This window comes from Myxocyprinus asiaticus, chromosome 6, assembly GCF_019703515.2.
Source record: "Myxocyprinus asiaticus isolate MX2 ecotype Aquarium Trade chromosome 6, UBuf_Myxa_2, whole genome shotgun sequence".
NCBI classification, from domain to species: Eukaryota; Metazoa; Chordata; class Actinopteri; order Cypriniformes; family Catostomidae; genus Myxocyprinus; species Myxocyprinus asiaticus.
In genome coordinates, this window is record NC_059349.1 from 22,050,773 (window position 1) to 22,067,675 (window position 16,903).

Here is a 16,903-nt window from a genome sequence, read left to right on the forward strand (position 1 = left end):
AGAGTGTGGCTTGTCTGGCCTGGGCTAGCCCACTGAATGAGGGCCACAGATCATAGGGAGCTGTGTGTATTTCTAGCCAAAGAGCTGTCCTCCTAATCCTGCCCCGCATAATTACAGGCCCTGGTATGTTATAGCCTCTTCTTATAGGGAAGCAGTCTTATAAATAGTGGTCATGGGCCCTAACAATGCACAGAGCCAAAAGAGGGCAGGGAGGATAATAATACATTTTCTCTTTTTCTCAACTCTTTCATTCTCCAGGGTGAGCAAGGTCCCATCGGTCTGCCAGGTCCTCCGGGCGAGGACGGACCAAGGGTGGGTGATTCCTTGTCCAACTGACACACAAATTTGTCTTGTTTTACTTTGGTGTACTTGTATGGGTTTGTACAGACACATTGGTCTGCAGTTACATGGCAGTTGTGTTTGTGCTCTTGTCTGCAGGGTGAGGACGGAGAGATTGGACAGAGGGGAATGCCAGGAGAGGGTGTAAGCTTCTCCATCTTCATTTAGAGTAGAACTTGAATAACCTCACTGCCTGCCTAAAATAAAATGACTGCCCATTATTATCACTCTTCCAAGTGCATGCCCCACCCTGCTCTTTTCTGCAAGCGTAAACCTCAAATCTCAGGATTTGTTGCTTATTGATCATTTAGAGTTAATAGCCTTGTACGCTCAGGAACGGAGCTCTGCAATTTTCTATTTTCTCTCTGTTTCTCTGTTTCTCATGGCACATTCATGTTATCACTACACTTGCACTTTGACTAAATATTCCATCATCAGGAAAGTAACAATTAGCTGCATTAGCCCTGAAGATGGAATCTAAGGCCCCATTTACACCTTGCATTAACATGCTTTTTCTGTGATAGGATCACTGAAACCACATTCAAGGTGGTCAAGGATTGATTCTGACCACATTCAAGGAAGATGTAAATGCAAATGCATTTTCATTATACGGATACAACTACGTAAATTATTAATTTTTTTACGAGGTTACGCTACAGTCACCCATTGTTAAAGGACTGTGTTGCGTATTCTTGCCCTTTTCTGTTTATTCTGCCATCGGATTGTGAAAGACACAACAGACTCTCTGTCTTGTAATCTTGTCACTCAGACAAAATAAAATATCCTATAAATTATTACATTGGTATACACTTGGAATATCTTGTCTCTCTCCTCAAATACCCACTTGGCCGCATCTCTCTCCTGTTTTCTAATCACTATGTGGCTCGAGTGACACTTATGTCAAACCAGGCTTCAATAGAGGGTTTCAAATGAGAAGCATATTTATCACTTACAAAGCTATAAACACGAGATAAATATCATTAAATTTGCTTTGGCGACACGGAATTTATCTTTGGCAGCCGTCAAAAAGTTCATTGAAGGAAAACCCCTGACAGTTAAAGTGATGTAAAGCATTTTAATTAACCATCAGTGTTTTTAAAATTCACTAAAAGATGGAGAATTTTCAGATATTACTGCTTCTGATGTAATATGTAAGTAGTGTTTTCCACTTTACACTGGCAACTCGGATCGAATCTCTATCTGATCACAGTGGAGATGCATTTGACTGCAATGTGCAAATACAGTTCAGCTAAAGAATATCGAGATACTATACAGTTATGAAATGTATGTTAATGCAAGGTGTAAATGCAGCCTTACTGGAGCAACAAGTCCCACAGCTGATGTAGTACATCTCAGGGTCCACAGCAAAAATCTAATACACCTTTGTTTCTGTTGCACATATTTTTCAAATGTTTATAGAAATTTGAAGTGGAGCTGAAGTGGACATTATGGTTTTATTTGGGTTAAAAAAGTCAAATAGTTCTGAAAGGATGCTTAAAGAGACATAATTATAGCTACACTACAATACCAGTAAATTTTGGACACACCTACTCATTCTTTATTATTATTACATTTTAGAATAATAGTACAGTCATCAAAACTATTAAATAAGACAAATAAAAATGTGGGAATTAGTGGTGACCATAAAAAAGTTTATCAAATCAAAACCTTATATTAAACCAAAGCATAAAACCAAAAAATCTTTTGTTTTAGATTCTTTAAAATAGCCTCTCTTTGCATAGATTACTCTTCACACCTCATTAAGTTAGTTGGTTGGACATTCTCTCAAACAACCTCATAAGGTATCCACCTGGGATGCTTTTTAAGCAGTTTTAAAGTAGTTTCCATGTATGCTGGAAACTTGGCTGTATGTTGGCTGCTTTTCCTTCTCTATCCAGCCCAGCTAATCCACTCAAAACTATTTTTTAATTAAATGTTAGTTTTGTATATAAATTCATACATTGACAGAATTTTGACAGTATTTAACTACAAAAATAATTCAAGCATTTACACATACACTTCAAAAGGTCAAAATCAAAATGTTTTTAAATCATAAGATGCAGTCAAGTATGTCCAAACTTTTTACTGGTAGAGTATGTCTTATATTGTAATATCAATAATGAGTTTAATAGTAGGTCACATTCATTTCATCGAATGTAATAGTCAAATGAATTCTCATGACATGCCTTTTGTGTTAAACATCAGGGTCCAAGAGGACTGCTAGGCCCCAGAGGAGCTCCTGGTACACCTGGACAGCGTGTACGTACAATAAATAACAAACCTTCTTAATTATCACCATCCAAATGACATGAAAGACAAATCTAAACACCTTTTTTACACTCATGCAGGGTCTTCCTGGATTGGATGGACCATCTGGCCCTAAAGGAAACATGGCAAGATTTCCACTCTCCCCTTTATTAATAAAGAGTGCAATTACTTTTAGACAGAAAAGAGCCTCTATCAGTGGCCCCATGAAACTAGTTTCCTAGTTAACATCTTTTTTGCCTACAATTTCTGACCTCTTTAAAACGTGAGTTGTCCAAAGCAAAGGTCTTGATAAGAGAAACACAGTGTCAGAGTTGCTGGGGCAGCAGGGGGTGGTCTTTGACCTGGAAGTGCTAAAATTTAGAAGGTACATGAAATCTGCCACTAAAACATTACAGGAAGAAAGAGAATTCATCTAGGGATACAAAGGTTTTACTAGGGTTCTCTTCGGTTCTCATAGATTTATTTAGAATCAGATTAATTGTTTACAGCTGTGTTTTTACCTGCTCATTTTAACGACTTCCCTTTAACACAATGTCTCCCTACAAATACAGCTGTTTGTCATACTCTGCTTAGTTTGTTATTAGACCAGTTAGCTTGAATTAGGGTAATCTAGCAAATTTTTTGCACTTTCAGTTTTCAAAATGTTAACCTAAATGTGCTTCCATTGGTAAATTATAAATTAACTGGTTTGATTCAAGTTAGAATATTATTTAACATGTCTGAATCAACCAGACTACATTAGGTTACACCAGCAAAACAAATTTTTAAGGGTTATATCAGGTAGAAATAACTCCTTAGAATAATTCACCCAAAACTGAAAATTCTCTCATCATTTACTCACCCTCATGCCATCCCAGATGTGTATGACTTTCTTTCTTCTGCTAAACACAAATTACGATTTTTAGAAGAATATTTCAGCTCTGTTGGTCCATACAATGCAAGTGAATGGTGACCAGAACTTTGAAGAACAAAAAAAGCACATAAAGGCAGCAAAAAAGTAATCCATATGACTCCAGTGATTAAATCTATATCTTCAGAAGCGATATACAGACCAGCATTTTGGTCCTTTTTTACTATCAATCTCCACTTTCACTTTTACATTCTTCTTCTTTTGTTTTTGGCGATTTGCATTCTTCATGCATATCGCCACATACTGGGCTGGGAGGAGAATATATATAGTTGAACCGTTTCTCACCCACACCTATCATATCACTTCTGAAGATATAAATTTAACCACTAGAGTCTTATGGATTACTTTTATGCTGCCTTTATGTGCTTTATGGAGCTTCCAAATGTTGGTACTCATTCACTTGCAATGTATGGACCTACAGAGCTGAGATATTCTTCTAAAAATCTTTGTTACTTTGGTGTGTAAATGATGAGAGAATTTTCATTTTGGGTAAACTATCCCTTTAAGATAACCATTGCAGGTTATCATTCTTTTTCCAGTGTACTGATTGTCACCCCAACACTTCAGATCAACAAATGAGACTTTACCATATTCCAGATGGATTTCATGTGATAGTTGATTTACTCTACCCATCTCCAAGTCATGTTTTTCTCTTCTCCAGTGGTTTAGAGCGGCTATAATAGATTGTATTACATTAGGCTGCACTGTTCAGCAAGGTAGGCCAATGGAAAAAAGATGGACATGCAATTCACATGTGTCTGTTGTTCAGTATGTTGAATATTTTAGGAGTTTGATATATTAGACTTTTGTGATGGGGTTGTTTTTTACATCTGTATAAAATTTCATAGGCTCACTGAGCAGTGAAGTCCATTAATGATAATAGTGTTATATAGTAAACTATTTCCTTTAAATGTTCTAACAGGGTCCTCAAGGAGAGCCTGGACCCCCTGGGCAACAGGGTAACACCGGTCCACATGTATGTATTGGTCAATCTATCACCTTTCGTCTATCTGTATATTTCCTCCTCTTTTTCTTCTCTCTCTTTCTTTCTCTCAGACTGCATGATGTGTGTTTTTCTAATCAAGAATATCTCCCTTCCCACTTCTGTTCTCCTGAATTCACTTTTTCTTATTTCCTTTTTTTTATTTTTACTTATATTCATTTAAATGTCAGTGATTTGACTGTCAGTGAAAGAAAGAGGAACACACGTTTTCTTAGCTAAAATGAGGACATACCATAGACTTCTATTGTTTTTATATAAAGCTAATTATAATTACTATAGACTAACCCCTAAAAGAAAACATTTTAGAATGTATGGATTACTTTTCTAAATAAGGACATCCCAAAATGTGCCCAAAGGGAGTTTTTTTTTTTTTTTTTTTTTTTTGTCAGATTAAGCTAAAATCTGGGACACATTTGTCCCCAAACTGTAACAAAGTATGTACACACACACACACACACCCACACGGAATGTGTCTGGGATGACATTCATTCTCAAGTTTGACTGAAAGGTGCTCACACAGCTTTTTTCAATATAAACTTTACTATTAGATTTCCTCAACCCTGAGCACTTCATGTTAGGCTCTAGTTAGTGTATCTGACTTTTGAAATCTTGTCTTGTAGGGTCTGCCTGGTCCTCAAGGCCCGATTGGTCCACCTGGAGAAAAAGTGAGTTTGTGAGCTGGCCGTCCCACCAGCCGTCTTTTTTGTTATTTCAGACAGCGTTTTCCTGCCCTTACCCTATAAACGATTCAACAGACTCCTCGGTTTGCTAGCAGATCACTGCTGACTAGAGGAAAACCACACACACACACACACACACACACACACACACACACACACACACACACACACACATACACATACATACACACATAAAGACTTGCTAATGCTTCAACAAGCAGGAGATATGCTTACACACATAACTGTCATTGGTTAGTCTCCCAGACAAGAATTTTGTCAGGGCTGCTGGAAGGAGGCCAGAGAGAGGTTGAAATGTGACTCCAGTAGTTGTGGAGTGTTTCCAGACATACCATATGATTAGATCTCTTCCTTACTGAGAGGAAAAAGATCACCACCTTAATTGTGAGTGTTTTTTCTTGCTCATTTTCTTTCTTAATAATGCTGTTTCTCTCTCCCTCTCATAGGGTCCTGGTGGGAAACAGGGGCTGCATGGGCTGGCTGGGGCCGATGGGCCTCCTGTAAGTGGATTTTATCTACTTTTATGTTCATCCTTTTTCTTAACCACCATGTTCTTGTGACACTATAAAAAACTATGATATACCTCTCTATCAGAGGTTCCGCTAAGAAATGTTGGTGCCGGCCAATGTGTCTGGCAATTATAAAGTTATTATGAAGTTAAATTATGCATATAACATGCATTATAATTATGACACATTAAAGTCAAATTAACAATAAACTTTTGTTAATTATAGCTGCTTTTCCATTATAAAACAGCAACAGAATGAGTGTCTAATTAAAAAAAAAACAAAAAAAAACATTCAAAACAAAAACAGAGGGCAAAGGAAAAAGGTAAACTGCAATTTGCCACATATCTTTTTGTTCACAAAGAAATATTAAAATAACAAAAATCGTTAGGTTATTATGTCATATAATTTCTCACCTTGGTGAATTTCTTTCACTTTATTTTTATGACTATTTTCCTCATAGCACAGAAGCATTTTGCTGCAAACATGAAGACAAATGTGTCCAGTGTTTCTCTATATTTTGAGATGCACATCAGCCTGGTGTCCTTCTCCTCCAGAAGATGGAAACACAAGGCTGTTTTAATGTGATTCTGCATTAATGCGAAGTGAGATGCTTCTCACTGCAGGCATGCGTGACAGGAATAATGCAGGCTGCTTTTACCAATGTGCGGGATACAACCCACTGTAGTCGTGGATTAGGAATTCGCAAACATTTAATGCCCCTACATTTTAAATATCTGGAGCATTAGTCACTTTTGGTGGAATTTTTTACCCTGAGTCCTGGTTAAATTCTGACCTTGATATATATTACATATAAATTATATAAAGTATTTCAAACATTGATTATTTATATCATCTAATGTTTGTGAAAATACCACATATTTTGTGTATATCACAACATGTATATGGGTAATACAAACTGAAAAAAATACATGTATTATTGAAAACTACACTTACTAAAGTTATATGAATTTCTTTGAATTTTATTCACCTTAAAGGAATATTCCGGGTTCAAGACAATTTAAGCTCAATCGACACCATTTGTGACATAATGTTGATTACCACGAAAAATTATTTAAACTTGTCTTAAAAAAAAAAAAAAAAGCAGAAATTGAGATTACAGTGAGGCACTTAATGGAAGTGAATGGGGCCAATTTTTGGAGGGTCTAAAACTTTTAAACGGTAGTGTAGGTCTAAAGTTTTTAAGTAAAGTCTTTATGTAAAGAAAATGTATAGTCAGATTACTTCTTTTAACTTAAACTTGATTTTGTGAATAAGCAACAAACAATACATTCAATCATTAAGTCTCCTCACATTCATTCTCTCTCCGTCACATTCCTCATTGATAGGCCCAGGGGAGGGGTCTTTGTCTCCTCAGGTGTGAATCACATCAATATTCATGATCAACCACGCCTCCCTGCATATGGCCTTTCTAACACTAAAAGTGACTTACAAAACTTAAATGACTATATGTTTTGTATGAATGAGTGATCAGGATGGTTTTCACATCATTTTTGTAGCAAAAACTCTAGGCTACAAGATCCAGTTCTCAAAAGTCTTATGAACAAATGTTTATTATGTGTTATATGGCCTTATTTCAGTGACTTAAAAATGCTGTTTTTTTCAAAAACCACGCATAAACGTTATTTTCTCAAAAATACAAACATGTACATACATGTTGCTCACATATTATTGTAGCCCAGTTTGTGCTGAATACAGTGTTATCAGACTTTAGCCATTAATATGTTTTTAAGCAACTGAAAAAAGCACAAATGTCAAGGCATGTCAAAACTTCTCCAGGGCCCAAAACACCCTCAGACCCCAGAGGGTTAAAGGCAGAAATGTGAAGCTTATAATTTTATAAAAGCACTTACATTAATTCTTCTGTTAAAACTTGTGTATTATTTGAGCTATAAAGTTGTTTATATTGTCATTTTTACAGTCATTTTAGGGTTTTAGGGTTTGTTGGCATTACATTGTCGAAGTTGTAAAATTTACTATAACTTTACACAGAAATGGTTAGTATGCAGTTTATCACACTAAAATCATGTTAACACACATATTGTTTATGTCTTGTGGACATACTTTTGAAACAGTTTACGAACTGGCGCCATTCAGTTCTATTTTAAGTGCCTCACTGTAACCCAGATTTTTGTTTTTTTTAAAGAAAAGGAGGGGCAAGTCAAAATTAATTTTGTAGTAATCACTGTTATGCCACTAATTCTGTCAGTTGACCTTAACTTGTATTAAACCCGGAATATTCCTTTAAATTCTACTTACAAAACTTTCAATTCAAATAACAATTCTGAGTCCTGTTTGCTTACTGTTGGAATAGAAAGAAATAGCTTGTATTCTTAAAGGGATAGTTAACCAAAAAAGGAAAATTGAAATAAAAGTGTAATGTAAACCATTTTCTCACTCTGTTGTTGTTCCGAACCATATAATGTTCTCTCTTGCATGGAACACAAAAGATGCTTTTGTCTGTAATCCTTGCACAGGGTCATCCTGGGAAAGAGGGTCCTCCCGGGGAGAAAGGAGCAGCTGTGAGTGTGTTTTTAGTTTGCCTCTAAATGAATTGTGAGTTCCAGTTATTGACAGCATTTCAAACGCAAAGCCACCAAACTCCTGTAAGGTGCTATTTTGCAGCTGTCTGAAAGCTCAGGAGAAAATGTCCTGACAGAATAGAACAGTTGGTAAAGGACTGACAGATCCATAATAAAGCATTTCAGTAGAAATATTAGAACCATTGAGCTGTAATCGACACTTAACGATAGAGAAACTCTTTAGTAGTTTTAATTTAAATTTTGTTTTGTTATAAACCTAATTGATTTAGTGTTATTATGTTTACTCCCTGCCTATAGGGCCAATCAGGTCCCCAGGGGTCCATTGGCTATCCCGGCCCTCGAGGTGTGAAGGTAAACATCCTGTATTCCCTTCATCACACTTATTCTACTTCTGTGCTCTTATTCTGTCCATCAGAGGCTCTATTCATTGTTGTGTCCATTTAGGGTGCTGAGGGCATTCGTGGTTTAAAGGGACACAAAGGCGAGAAGGTGAGTGAACAACCCTGTCTGCTGTCTTAGTCCTCAATTCTTGCCCCTATCTCCATTGCTAAGCTGTTGGGTCTGTCCCAAGAATGAGGCACACAGGTGACATGCCAACGGCTCTGAGAGAGGAAAGCCATTTTAATAACAAGCTGCACTGAAATGACTTCAATCCAATGGCATTAAATTATCTGTGGAGTCATTTGTAGAAATTTTAAACAGAAAGGTGGCCCAATGCCATTGCTGCAGGAGTCAATTTGTGTATGACTTCTCTCCTTCATTGGAATTTTTCTCCAGTACCTAGCTGAAGAGACCAGCTTAGACTAGCATGAATTTCCATGCTGGTCCAGACTGTTTAATATTGGTCAGTGCTGTTTTGGTGCTGGTCTACTGGCAGACCTGCATGTTCTTTTTGGTGATGGCAGTTGGCCAAATAAATGCTTGTTTGCTGGTTAAGCTAGTTCATATGTCAGCCTGATGCACAATAGCATCCCATGCCCATGCTGGAAGCTCTTTGACTCTTTTGACTATTTTCTGAGAGAGTATTGTGATGATCTTTTGTTGTGATAAACTGATATGGTAACTTTTGTCACTGAGCTCTTTGAAGGTTTTGGAGAGTTATGAGTACATCTATCACCACAGAACTTTGTATATATAATAATACATAGAGTTGTCATCAATAGAGATAACAGACATAGATGGTAAACTGAAGATATGGCAGAGTATTATTTATTTATTTATTTATTTTGTATTAACCATTGTATTAAAGGGATAGTTCACCCAAAAATGAAAATTCTCTCATTATTTACTCAACCTCATGCCAGTCAAGATATGTATGACTTTCTTTCTTCTGCAGAACACAGACAAAGATTTTTAGAAGAATATTTCAGCTCTGTAGGTCCACACAATGCAAGTGAATGGTGACCAGAACTTTGAAGTTTCAAAATCACATAAAAGCAGCATAAACTAATCCATACAACTACAGTTGTTTAATATGTCTTCTGAAGCGATGCAATCGCTTTGGGTGAGAAACAGATCAATATTTCAATAATTTTTACTATAAATCTCCACTTTTACATTTAGTTTCAGAATGTGAAAGTGAAAGTGGATATTTATAGTAAAAAAGGACTTAAATATTGATCTGTTTCTCACCCAAGCTTATCATATAGCTTCTGAAGACATATATTAAACCACTGGAGTCATATAGATTACTTTTATGCTGCCTTTATGTGATTTTTGGACCTTCAAATTGCTGGTTAACCATTCACTTGCATTATATGGACCTACAGAGCTGAAATATTCTTCTAAAAATGTTTGTTTGTGTTCTGCAGAAGAAAAAAAAAGTAATATACATCTGGGATGGCATGAGGGTGAGAAAATTATGAGAGAATTTTCATTTTCGCAGGTTGATTTCCTTGAAAAAAGTAAACTCTGTCTCTGTGGTGCTAAAAAATATTACTCAGTTTATATCAGCATCTCATCCAGCCCGACACAGCAACATTGTATTCAGAAAGCTTTGTGAAAACAATGTTAATTTTTGCAATTCCTTTTGGTGGCGCTAGTGGCCCAGAAATTAAACACACTTTGATGTGTTTGATATGCTTCAGGCTGCATTCTTCACAGTGTTCACCAGGTGTCAGTGTTTCATTCACGAAGAGAATCAAGAAACAGACTTGATTTTTTCTTTTCTTTTTTGGCCAGGTCTCTTAATGTCATTAATGTGAAACATTATTTCTCAAGTCTATCATCTTAAATTCAAGAACAAATATGTTCATTCTTAAATCAGCATTCTGATTATCAGAGCTGTACATTTGATTTCTCAGCCTTACTGACATGATGTGAACAAGCAGTTTATACTATGACCACTAGATGACATAATTCAACTGCTGTAGCCCTAAAATTGTCTTAGAGAGTACTAGGAGAAAAAAGTTCCCCTTTGGATCCATAAAATGCTTGACCAGTTATTCAGTGTCTCTGATTTTAACTGTAAATTTTTGAAAAACTGTAATTATTCTTTTCCATTTTTATTAACTTGCATGAGTTTCCATTTTCCCAAAGTAAATCATCTGATTCAATTGATTTTAGGGAGAGGATGGTTTTCCTGGCTTCAAGGGTGACATGGGCATTAAAGGTGACAAGGTGAGTAACAAGATTTTGCTTTGCTTAATTCTTTTCAGTTCAATCAAAGTATTGTTCACCACATTATATTTTCAAATCATTTGTTTAAGGTGAGGTTTACCTATTTTGGCTACAAGACTAGAATACTGTCTGTACATTGTTTGCAAATTATATAATGTTTATACATTGGTGTTCAGGGAGAGGGTGGTGTTTTGGGCCCCAGAGGAGAGGACGGACCAGAGGGGCCGAAAGGTAAATCGGGACCCAATGGAGAGGTCGGTCCCATGGGCTTGGCAGGAGAGAAGGTAGGTTCACATAAAACTTGACTAAACACAATACATATTATATTGTTCATTTGTGATTTCTTGGAAATTAAAATGAAATATTATGGCATAGTGCTTGAGAGTGCATTTTTTTGTTTATGTTAATTCATCTTGGACCTATTGGGATGAATGCACAATCCCACAAAAGAAAATGTTTTGATTACTGATGCCATTGTAGAAATTCCATATTCACAGCCAGCCGTGATTAATTTATTCTGTAAGTGAAAGTTTTCAATAAAATAGGGGTTACCAAGTTAAAGCGATTATTTGGCTGGTCATGTGATCTCAACATGTCTGCCCCAGTGAGACATAAAAATAAACATAATAAAACAGCTTTTCAAACCACTGATATGACTTTAGTATTCAATTACTGAGGACACCTTTAAAATGATCAGCCCTGGAAAGAACAAAGTATAGGGTACGTATAGTGTCTGTCATAAATTATTAATATATATATATATATATACAGCACTGTGCAAAAGTCTTAGGCACATAAGATGTTTCACAAAAGCATTTGTCTTAAGATGGTTATTTATATCTTCAGCTTTAGTGTGTCAACAGGAAATATACATTTTATACCCCCAAACATTCCTTTTGCAAATAGAATAGAAGAACAGGGAGCCCTGCATCAGATGTCATGGCCCTCACAGAGCCCCCCACTGAACATCGAGTCAGTCTGGGATTAGAGACAGAAGTAATTGAGACAGCCTAAATAAACAAAAGAACTGTGGCGAATTCTCCAAGAAGCATGGAACATCCTATCTGCCAACAATCAAGGAAAACTGTGTCCAGGTGCTAGTAGGAGAATTGGTGCTGTTTTGAAGGCAAAAGTGTTCCCACCAAATATTGATTTAGCTCTTTTTCTGTTTACTGGACTTTGTATGACGTTAATTGATTAATGAAAACTATTTATGTCATTATTTTTTAAGAAATCCTCACTTTGAAAGTTTTTCACAAGTGCCTAAAACTTTTGTGTACTTACGGTGTATATATATATATATGAATTAATACAAACAAAAAAACACACACGTTACTAAAATCATAACTCATCAGTTAGTTCTGAACGCTTGTTATGTTCCATTACAGCTTTCATATGGTTTTGAAATTTGTGCTGAGTGGTGAAATGGTGTATTGTTGTTTAATAGAGCCTACTGTGCACTTAAAAACTCAAAGTCACACTGTGCGGACCTTTACAGAGTTTGTTCTTATGTCTTTTTTTAGGGAAAACTTGGTGTTCCAGGATTACCTGGCTACCCAGGAAGACAAGGTCCTAAGGTAACTGTGCAGTACATTTGTTACTGTCTATATTTATTTTCACTTTTTCCTGATGTGGTTTTACAACACCATTTCATGAGTTATTTTTAATTTTTTAAGTTGAGCAAGTTTCCTAGTGCCTCTAATACCCGATATATATCTCCCACCGATACTTTAAGAGGGCATTAATTACAAACAAAAACAATCAAACAAAAATATGTTAACATTCAAATGAAACTGTGCAACTGTTATCTCTTTTTTAAACAATACAACTGTCAAAGTATATACGTATACTTTGTCAAGTGCTTCATTTGACACGCAAGGCATGGCATTCACTGATATGTTCACCTGTGTTAACAGAGTTAATGGGATAAACTTATTCTCTGTGACACTTGACTGCTTTATCTCTGCACTGTGTGTCAAACTGCCACAGTGTCTCTCAACCACCCAGCATGCAATAACTACAGGCCTGTGAACATCCATTAGACTATGCAGACAAGTTTTGTGTTGTGATGTTTGTCCAACCTGCTGATAACAATAAAATAATAATTTGATTTGCGTCAGTAGGTGGTCCACCCAAATATCTTGAATTTCCTTGTATTTATTTGCAGAGGATTTTTTGAGGATTTTTTTATTATGATTTTTTTGTAAAATGGATGTTTATTTTCTTTTATATTGAAAGTGGTGCAAAGTCACATTAAAATGATTTTGTGGACAATTTGCTACTTTGTCAGCTACTTTGACTTTTTTTTTGTTCCGGTTCTCCTCTTCTTTTTTAGTTAAGCATTTTGGGTGTTTTTACATCCTCTCAGGCTTGTTCAGGGTCTGTCAACCCCTCAGAGTAAAATTTTTGTATTGTGTATTTGCAGTTGTCTGTTTGAATTGTGCTATTACCATGTGCGGGCGACTGGCCCATGGAGTAAATTACTGATGCGTATCAATCGTTAGACTCATGGGTACATGGGCTGCTTGCCCCTCTTTGCTCTGCCAAATTAATTTGACCTTCAGTTTCATCTCCTATCCTTGTGCTAACAAGCGCCCAACCATCCTGTTTACTAACTCCACAAGTGTGCCCTCTGAGTATCACATGTATTAGCATTAGCATTAGCAGTAATGCTGTTGAATTCTTCTTCAAGGACACCCTCTGTCTGTCAACATAACATTCACTTTTGCTCAAAGACAAAAGTTTTTCTTTCTTTTTTTTTATTTTCTTTTTTTTATATTAGCTTATTTAAAATGTGGGGACACATATTGGATACTCTACTTGACTTTAAAGGAATCTTCTGAGTTCAATACAACTTTCGGTTACTAACCTCCTTACAAAAAATCTAGAGTTCTGTCAAACTAGCTGCAGACTTGCCACAAATTTGCCACTCATTATTTTCATTGTGTGCCAGAAGTTTGCAGCTCTTCATCAGTTTGGCAAGAATGGACAAATTGCTGCAAGTTTGCTGCAAAGCTCATTTGCTGGTTAAAATAATCGGTGGCATATTTGCGGCAAGTTTGCTATAAACTTTAGATTTTTGTAAGGGCTTGTCTTTACAAAGTTATATCAAATTTTTTGATTACAGTCATGTAAATCCTATAACTTTCGCATGATGCATAGAAAAATAGCTTCTTTGTCTACATAAAGAAAAATCCACCCACAGATATTATGTCAGTAATGCATAATTCTTTTTTTATTATTATTTTCAAAATTATTATTGTGTGTGGTAATCGACAGTTGTGTCTTTCAAAATATGTACCCTTTCAAAATATGTACCTGTTGATGAAAACTGTTCCCCTCAATCTGTCTAATGATTCATTTCCATCCTCAGGGCTCTAATGGTTTCTCTGGCTTCCCCGGATCCAATGGAGAGAAGGGAGGAAGGGTACGTATGTTATATGGTATACATATTAATTTTAACAAATCACAACCTGGCAGGAGCAATTTCTATCATTGGTCTGTGGTTTTGATTACAAACCACCTTTACCACACCCACTGGTTGACCAATCTTTGAAGGTTGTAGGGAGGTTGTAATTGCATAGATGTGTATACTGACATCTGTTTGGTTGTGTTTTTTCAGGGTATTGCTGGCAAAGCAGGTCCAAGAGGACAACGAGGTCCAACGGTATGACAATAAGATTGTTTAATTCTTTAAAGTAGAGATAGTCAATGCTTTTAATCCACATACACTGGTAACACACAAGGTGTAACACATAATATGTCATGCAGGGTCCTCGTGGTGGAAGAGGTGCCAGAGGTCCAACAGGAAAACCTGGACCAAAGGTCAGACTTCATCAGTCATGACTAACTCAATCTCATTTTATGGAAGGCTACTTTACTAGAATAAGTTCTAACTGGAAATGCTTTCCTGCACTTAACAGGTAGTTGACTATGTTTCTGTGTTTTTAGGGAACATCAGGAAATGATGGACCACCTGGTGGCCCAGGAGAAAGAGTGAGTGATGGTTGAATCATTTCCTGAGTTTAGTTACATTCATCGACCTCAGAAATGTTCTATTGCATCTCTCTAAAATATTATGTTTTCATGTTAGGGACCCCAAGGACCCCAGGGCCCTGTTGGATTACCAGGCCCTAAAGGACCAAATGTAAGTGAATTCTTCCATTTCTTCAAGTTTTTTGTTGTTGTTGTTGACAATTTTAACTGTGTGAATTGAAGTTATTTCACTCTTTGACTCATTTAGACTGTCTTTTGCTCAAATTAGAGGCCTAACTGTAGTCATTTAACAACAAAACTGATTTCACATCAGCAGAAAACGATGACCGAGTAAAATATGCTGTATTTTTAATTACTATCAAAACTGTGTCAGGTGAGAAATTGATAAGCTGTTTTGCAACTCCCTCAGGGACCTCCTGGAAAGGATGGATTGCCTGGTCACCCTGGACAGAGAGGAGAGACTGTGAGTTTCTTTTTGTCTTTACAAGTATTTTCTAATAAACGTTGTGGACATTGTTTGTATGATTATATGTTTATATTATAGTACCTTTTAGTTGCTGACAGTGTCAAGGCCTCACACTGTCTATTTGTCTATTTCTAGTCAAAACTGTCCAGTAGATGAAGTGCTAAAAATGGTGAAAAGTAATTTTTTCTCAAACATCTGTCCTTTGTGGTTCTCAAGATGAAAATAGAGCAGTTGATTTTCGGTGATTTAAAGAAAGAAGCGTATAACGCTTATTTTTTTAAGAAAGGTTTTTTTTTTTTTTTAGGTCACTAGCTATACAGTATGTGCTGATATTTCTAAGGCTGAATGAAGGTTCCTAAAGGGATAGTTCACCCAAAAATGAACATTCTCATCATTTACTCACTCTCATGTTGCTCTAAACTGTATAACTTTGACTTTTGGAACACAAAAGGAGGTGTTAGGGAGAATTTTAGGGACTAGTCTCAGTCATCATCTACTTTCATTTAATTTTTCTACACGATGTGAATGGTGACTGAGGCTAACATTCTGCTTAACATCTCTTTCCGCGTTCTACGCGTGAAAGAAAGTCATACATGTTTGGCAGAATTGTATTTAACTGTATTTAATTATGACAGAAATTGTATTATTGGGTGAACTAACCACCGCTGACACTGTTCAATATTTGCATAAAATTTCAATGTGGCAGATGTTATTTTTCTCCAAGATTGCTTCCAGATATGTAATAACTAGAATAAACTGCAATTGGTGCCTTACCACAGGGTTTCCAAGGAAAGACTGGACCTCCTGGACCTGGAGGTGTTGTTGGCCCACAGGTAAGCTTAGAAAATAACAGACCAACACATTGCTTTAATAAAGCATCTCCTGAAGTTGGCCAAAATTTGAAATGAAAACAGAGCATAAGTATTTGTATACTTATCAGCTGATTTTGAATTTAAAAGGGCTCAACAGGAGAAACCGGGCCTGTTGGAGAGAGAGGACATCCTGGATCTCCAGGGCCCCCTGGAGAGCAAGGTCTTCCTGGAGCTGCTGGCAAAGAAGGTGGAAAGGTACAGTGTTCATTTCAGATACCTAAGAGTAATATTCAGGCAGCATTTACATAATGCATAATGTACGGTACAATATAACAATATGTGGATGTTTGTAAAGCCTACAAACAGCAACTGTGGAGGTTGGTTGTTTGAAGTTAAAAGACTAAATCTTATCTCATCGCCTCTCTCTCTCCTTCAAGGGTGATCCAGGTCCTCAGGGGGGTCCTGGCAAGCCTGGTCCTTCTGGGTTGAAAGGGTTCCCAGGACAAAGGGGTCTTCCTGGCGCAGCGGTAAGAACAAACATGTTAATGTTATGTGCCCAGCCAAATGGCCATTAGCTGCCTAACTGCCTGCTGTTCCTGCAAAAGCTCACGCAGTATGAATGCCTTAGTAGAGGACACAATTGTAACTCTAAGATTGAAGGCTCGTAGAGATTAACTGACATGTTAAACATGCATCGAGACATTAATTTAGCAAAAGTCTTC

The 16,903-nt window shown here is 36.6% G+C and overlaps 1 protein-coding gene across 1 annotated transcript in view; it reads left to right on the plus strand.

The window, feature by feature from the left end:
* LOC127441884 (collagen alpha-1(XI) chain-like) overlaps window positions 1–16,903 on the plus strand; it is a 116,417-nt gene that overhangs the window by 63,516 nt on the left and 35,998 nt on the right. The window contains exons 19-40 of the mRNA XM_051699427.1: window positions 259–312; window positions 439–483; window positions 2,545–2,598; window positions 2,688–2,732; window positions 4,440–4,493; window positions 5,141–5,185; window positions 5,665–5,718; window positions 8,223–8,267; window positions 8,586–8,639; window positions 8,733–8,777; window positions 10,854–10,907; window positions 11,084–11,191; window positions 12,431–12,484; window positions 14,281–14,334; window positions 14,530–14,574; window positions 14,679–14,732; window positions 14,859–14,903; window positions 15,001–15,054; window positions 15,313–15,366; window positions 16,149–16,202; window positions 16,329–16,436; window positions 16,619–16,708. Of these exons, the coding sequence (XP_051555387.1) occupies window positions 259–312; window positions 439–483; window positions 2,545–2,598; window positions 2,688–2,732; window positions 4,440–4,493; window positions 5,141–5,185; window positions 5,665–5,718; window positions 8,223–8,267; window positions 8,586–8,639; window positions 8,733–8,777; window positions 10,854–10,907; window positions 11,084–11,191; window positions 12,431–12,484; window positions 14,281–14,334; window positions 14,530–14,574; window positions 14,679–14,732; window positions 14,859–14,903; window positions 15,001–15,054; window positions 15,313–15,366; window positions 16,149–16,202; window positions 16,329–16,436; window positions 16,619–16,708 (1,269 nt within the window). The remainder of the gene's footprint in view (window positions 1–258; window positions 313–438; window positions 484–2,544; window positions 2,599–2,687; window positions 2,733–4,439; window positions 4,494–5,140; window positions 5,186–5,664; window positions 5,719–8,222; window positions 8,268–8,585; window positions 8,640–8,732; window positions 8,778–10,853; window positions 10,908–11,083; window positions 11,192–12,430; window positions 12,485–14,280; window positions 14,335–14,529; window positions 14,575–14,678; window positions 14,733–14,858; window positions 14,904–15,000; window positions 15,055–15,312; window positions 15,367–16,148; window positions 16,203–16,328; window positions 16,437–16,618; window positions 16,709–16,903) is intronic.